Here is a 6,345-nt window from a genome sequence, read left to right on the forward strand (position 1 = left end):
ATCAGGTTATAAAAATGTGAAAAATTATCTTCTCCAGTTCCCTCTCGGCCTAGTTTCCCAATACCTCTAAGAAGAGGGGGTGGACCCCATCTGAGCAGACTGTTTGGATAGTGATAGTGTTGTCATTGCACCCCCTTAGGACACCAACAATCTTGATATGATGATAGTCTCTGTTTAACCAATCGGGATTACTCAAAACAAGACCCTTTTAGATTTAGGTGAAATTTTGTTCTCAATTGTAATATTTTGAGATATTTTCAGTCTTGGGATTTTAATCAAATTTTTGTTGGACCGAGTTTTCCTTAACCTAGTAACTCCATGATAGCCATCGTTGCACTTGAATGGATGGTGACTGGTATTTCAGACTTTCAACATATTGGAAGAATAAGGTTACAATGGGTTATAGGTACTTGAACACCCTCTCCTTAATAGTTAACTTTTGAAGATGAGTTCTACCCAAGTCCCTACATCCCTATTGTGGGCATTCGTAACTGACCACAATTTTGTTATTTTTAAGAAACAGAAATCACTGTCTTTTGTGACGTATTAGATTCCTCCCATAGATTATTCAATTTTTTACCTTGGGCTGTGGCATTGTCATCCCATTGTATTCAACACTTCATATTGTTCCTACAAGATTATTGGGTTAGGTGACCTTAATTTTAGGCTGTAACAATAAGTTTGCATTACCCTAAGGCTCCATCTGATTGCAAGGGGACGGAATGGAAGGGAATGGAAAATAAATCAAAACTAAAATAAAAATGTTACAATCATTACCTATTATAATTGTATAAGTAATTTCAAATCATTCCAAATTTAATAATTAAATTCAGGGGAGTATTCTCTATACGGGAGTGTCACCTACACCAGTGCTCCTGGGTCTATCTCTCTCTAGCTTCCCCAACAAGGTGCAAAGATGTCCTTTCATAGAGGGGAAGAGAGAGATAAGAAACATGGGAGCACTGGGTTAGGCTACGCTCTTGGACAAAGAACAAATTCCCTTTTTTAAATATATTTTTTTTAAATCCTTTGGATATATTTATTTTTAAATTACATTTATAAAATATAATTATGAATAGGTTAATGTTCTTTATTTGCAAGTGTGGCCTACGTCAGTGCTCCTTGTGTCTATTTCTCTCCACCCCCTATAAAATGACATCGTCATCTCATTATTGGCACAGAGGAACACGATAGACATAAAGGCACAGGTGTAGGACATGCTACCCTGACAGATTTATCCCTTACCCCTTTGCGTAGAGAGAGTCATTAGGCTTCGTTTCCTATAATATCTGTTTTACTTTCCATTAGTTGTTTCAAGTAATTGATTGATTTTCTTCCCACAGATGGTTGATAACTACTTTAGGATTTCGATAGTGTGTTTATGATGGGCAGTCGAGGATGTCCAAGTCCGAATGTTGTTGTGATCGGTGAGGCAACCATTAACTGTTTCACTTTTTTTGGGAAGAAATCTTAGGGTCAACAAACATTAATATCTCTGTCTTTGTGGGCGTAAAGTATATTTAACAAGGAACAGGTTCTTTGAGCCGTTGGGAGTAGGGTATACTACCATGTCTGTGTGTATCTCTCTCTTGCTCACATTAAATGTCCTCGTTGTCCTCCCATGTACCATACCATCATTTTACCATATGGTTTGTATCTCATAAGTGGTTTTGTCTATGTCGCTTGCTCTAAGAACCTTCTCCCTATCAAAATAAGGAAAAAGAACTCTATCCGAGGACGTGGCCTATGCTAGAGCTCTCATGAGAAAAATACATCTTTGCCCTTTGTTGGATGGAAGAGAGAGAGACACAGGGAGCATTGGCCTTACTATTTCCAGTAGCCATCTCTGTTCTTCTTGAAGTTAAACCTACACTGGGATGTATGTCTGCCACACGCACTCAGTCAGCCCAACCGTTGGATACCTCACTGGGCACTCCCTAGGTGATGAACTCTTGGAGAGGAGCCGGATACATGGCTCATGCTCTGTTAGGCACACGATATCATACACCCCCTCTCACCTCTGATACACCCAGGTGTTCACAGATCTTAATCCGTCCCTCAATCCTCTCCTCTTTTGGTGACAATAAAAATTCCCAATACCCTTCAATTGAAGTTTTCCCTCTGCAAAATATGGCTAAATCAGGGGACTAAAGTAGTTGAAATGTGAATTATGATTTCCATGCAATCTGTTTGTTGTGATTCTTAATTGTTATCTTTTTGCCTCAATTAGTTTCTCAACATAGGAATGGATCTCCAACACAGTTAAGGAAAGTACTTTTAAATTTGAAGGAGAAAAAAGCTTATTACATTACATGTAGTAGTATATGGAGCGAAGAAAAATTTCATGAAATGTAGGTAGGTAAGGTAAACTCTCACTCTCATTGTCTTTTTACCAAAAAAAAAAAAAAAACTCTCATTGTCTCTCATTGATGATTTGATTTTGAATTGTTTAAAACTAAAGAAAGAACCAAGAAAAGATCCGCCTCTGTTCAATTGAACTCAACATTTAAGACTTCAATTCTCTTCTGTCTTCCTTTCGAAGATTGAACTGCTAGAGCATCCTTAGCCGCCACCAGATCCATACTTCTTTCCAAAAACTATCACCTGCAATTTATCATAGCCAGCAAGCACACCAGCACCTGCAACTGCACGTAGGATGTTGGCACCGGCACCCTTAAACAAAGATTTTGCTCCTTCATTCTTTAGAATCTGTGAGAATGCATCCATGGAGCTACTGTATTTGACTGCTTCACCAGAAGTCATCATCATTCTTCTACGAACAGTATCAATTGGGTAGGATGCAAGCCCTGCTCCATTTGTTATCACCCAACCTAACGCGAAACTCGCAAAGAAACTATCCTGAAATCATCCATCCACAGAGACAAAACAAATGTTGGAAACTAAACATAGACAAAGTAGAATCAAAATACTAGCATAAGAAGAAATGTGTAACGTGCCTAATTGGGCTCATTCTATTGTGTGGGCGCTAGATTGGGCCATCCTAGCATGGGATAGAGTAAATGGCTTGATTTAACGTGTTCCATCAGTTTTGCCTAACAAAATGAAATCTTCTTCTGGTAATTACGAACCTGAAGTTTTCCAGTCAGCAACACTGGCTTGAGAGAATCATACATTCCAAAATAGAGACCGCGATAAACTATGATTCCCACACAGGAAATGTTGAAGCCACGGTAGAGACCAGCAATCCCATCAGTCTTCATTGTTTTCTTGTATACATCAACCAAACCATTGAATTGCCTTTCTCCTCCCTTCTTTGCTGCCTTTGAATCATTAGCCAGACGGGTTCGAGCATAATCCAAGGAGTAGACAAAGAAGAGGGAAGAAGCACCAGCAGCACCACCTGAAGCTAAGTTTCCAGCAAACCATTTCCAATACCCATCTCTGTCCTTCTTGAAGTTAAACATACGCTTGAAGTAATCCTTGAATGCAAAGTTTAAGGCCTGGAAAGAGGAGGAAATCAGAGAGAGATCAAGCAAGAGCAAGAACACAACACCTGGGGGGTTCACAGATTTCATGGAAGGGTGGGTTTTATAAATTACCCAAAAAAAAAAAAAAGAATTTTAAGGAAGAAAAACAGAGGAGGAAGAATCAGGTACCTGAGTGGGGAAGTAGCGGATGACATTAGCTGTGTTTCCTCTCCATAATGAGCCAAATCCTTCCTCCTTTATTGTCCGACCAAAACATTCTCCAATTCCCTTGTAAGGTTCAGAGAGTCTACCAGCCTTGATCATCTCATCTTGGTTCTGAATCAAAAGCTTCACACGTTCAATAGGAGCAGCAGCTGTTTTGGATACAGCTGCTGAGACTCCACCCATCAGGAAGTCAATAATGAAACCTGCTGCTCCTTTCTCTGCAGGTGCTTGGACCATCATGACGGGTGACATGGAAGTCAGTGTTGTAGACAGATCACGCCTATGCATATGCATTCCCTGCATCTTCATCAATGGATTCTGAAGGGAACCATTTCTGTAATTTCCATAAGTGAAGCGTCTCTCATGAGAAGCATTCTTTTTTTGTAAGATACTGTTCTGGGTCTGCACATCTTGAGAATAGCAGGAATGGAGATTGAATTGACTACCAAATTTCTGAACAACAGATGGGTGGGGAGGCCAATCCGCCATGTCTTGTGATGTCAAATGCCTGTGCACATCGCAAATAGTTGGATTCAGAAACTAATGAAGAGAGAGAGAGAGAGAGAAGTAGACCACCAGAGATTCATCATGATCTTCCGGTATTAATTAATTCAAGAAGAAAATGAGTAGCAGCCATAGATTTCACAAGATTGCAAATGAATGAATCAAGGAAGGATATTTCAATTCAAATATACCAAAATCAAACAAAGCTGTTAATTCAAGGATGAACAGACATGTACAGAAACAGATCCAAAATGATAAGCCAATGCAATTGGTAAATCAAATATCAAAAAATCCCAAAATGAAATTCCCATATTTTATAAGTTGAAAACTCAAGTAGAAGCGTGTGAACAACTTGATCTTCGAAAGAAATTGGCAATTAAAAGAGAATGGAAGAAACCCAATAGTCCATCAATACTAAAACAGCATTTTTGAAATTTTTAGACATTAAAGGACACCCAAATATCAGAAATTCAGAGGGAGAAGGAACAGAGCTTACATGCGTGAAGAGAGAGTGTGAAAAGGAAGGAGCAGAGAAATGTGACCAAAGAGAATAACCAAAAAATAAATAGAGGCGGCGACCTGAAGAATAAGAAGGAGAATGGATGTCTGGACGGAATTGAAGAGGTCGGTAACAGAAACGATGCTATTTCGGGGGTTAAGAACCCCGTATAACATGCAGAGGCATTCATTCGTCTCTCTTGCTTAGTCGTGGACGACCGTTCCGGAGATGACGACCCTTACTACTAAAATTAAACTACAACGCCCGACAATGATTTCAGACACTGGCGGTGAAGGAAAGTAACCAACCCATCATGGGCATTTTTACTCTAGCCTCAGCTCCTCATGGAAAACTGATACTATTAGCAAAAATCAAAAATGGAAAACCGATATCTAATCGTTCTGACTTGTTCCACTTAAAACCAGAGTTTTAGGAATCGGTATCGGATGATCTGCATCAGTATCAATTATCAACCGTATTCGATATCAATACATGATCAATGCGGACCCGATATAGGATGATCCGGCCGATATAATTCGATATGTAAACAAACCCTCGTTAAAATAGCCCCCTGAACATAACAACCTTTCCGTAGATTCTACTCTAATACTAACATGAACAACCTTTCGATTTTTAGGGATGTGTCATGTAATTTTTCCTTAAATCAATGAGTATGAGGTTATGAATAGAAAACTAATGGGAAAAGTACGTCCCCTTCCCCTGTACTTTGCCCTAATTACACGTTCCTCCCCTTAGTTTTCCCACCTTACATTTTGACCCCGTATGATTGACGTTGTTAGGGTGCTATTAGTTAATGGTTTGAAAAGACAATATTACCCTTTACTAACAAATTAAAACTGCATTAATTTCCAATTCTATCTTTTTCATTATCTCTAAAATCGATTAGGGCTTCCAAACTTCTCCAGCGACAGCCACCTCCAAGCTTCTCCGGCGACAGCAACCTTCAAGCATCCCCGACGATAGTCACCTCCATTGCCTAAGATTTGGGAAGGTCAAGGGTAATATTGCTTTCTTGTACAAGAAATAAAATCACAGACTTTGCCTCCATCAACCGTAGAGGCAATGGAGCCGGTTTGGGCAATATTCTATACGCACACACAGAGGCTTCAATAGTACTCCATATTCTTGTTTCCTTAATTGGCTGAATCTTTGTAAAAAAGTATATTTCCCTTGAATAAATTTCTTTACAATTCCTAACTTCTTGTACACCAATGAACAACTGAACCTATCGACCTAAAAACTGATTCATTTAAAAGGAACCCAAAAGAACGCGACAGAAAAGCCCAAAAGAGGAAGAAGAAGAGGAGGAATTAAGAACTGTAGGAGAAGAAGAAGATGCATCAGGCCAGAACTTAGGAGGTTATGAGCGTGAGGTATCCTTTCATCTCCATATCTGTTGTTTGAAAATGCCTGTACTATGAGTTTTGCTTTGTTGAAGTGACATAACACCAATTAGTGCTAATTTTGTAATTTTTATGGACATATGAAAAATTGGGAAAGACTTTCTTGTGAGAATTTTAATCCAATTTTTTTATTATCTTATTTTTTATAAATTCATATTAAATGTATGTATATGTTGTATAACAAAACAAGGTTAAAATATTTTTCCATGGTTTATTCTAGGTCGGGGTACCTAATAATAGCAGTTTTCCCCCTTTTCTTTTCTGT

At 38.8% G+C, this 6,345-nt stretch overlaps 1 protein-coding gene across 2 annotated transcripts; it reads right to left on the minus strand.

Annotated features, from left to right (window-relative positions):
• Positions 1-2,410: 2,410 nt before the first annotated feature.
• LOC122668802 (ADP,ATP carrier protein 1, mitochondrial-like) lies at positions 2,411-4,789 on the minus strand. Of its 2 annotated transcripts, none has more exons than XM_043865335.1 (4): positions 4,654-4,789; positions 3,618-4,161; positions 3,095-3,461; positions 2,411-2,864 (listed from the first exon to the last, which is right to left on the minus strand). In XM_043865335.1, coding segments are annotated over exons 1-4 (1,215 nt in total). In that variant the 5' UTR covers positions 4,656-4,789; the 3' UTR covers positions 2,411-2,562. The 2 variants fall into 2 exon arrangements, with proteins under 2 accessions (XP_043721270.1, XP_043721269.1); XM_043865334.1 differs by having other exon boundaries at positions 2,412-2,859; positions 3,090-3,461.
• Positions 4,790-6,345: the final 1,556 nt, after the last annotated feature.

The sequence above is a fragment of the Telopea speciosissima genome, chromosome 7 (assembly GCF_018873765.1).
Source record: "Telopea speciosissima isolate NSW1024214 ecotype Mountain lineage chromosome 7, Tspe_v1, whole genome shotgun sequence".
Classification (NCBI taxonomy): Eukaryota; Viridiplantae; Streptophyta; class Magnoliopsida; order Proteales; family Proteaceae; genus Telopea; species Telopea speciosissima.

Bases quoted from the DNA above. Each gene is read 5' to 3' on its own strand.
- LOC122668802 (XM_043865335.1), bottom strand. The intron at 3,462-3,617 runs GTACCTGATTCT...TCCTCTTTCCAG, and splicing joins TCCGCTACTTCCCCACTCAG to GCCTTAAACTTTGCATTCAA. The intron at 2,865-3,094 runs TTCAGGTTCGTA...TGGATGGATGAT, and splicing joins AGTGTTGCTGACTGGAAAAC to TTCAGGATAGTTTCTTTGCG.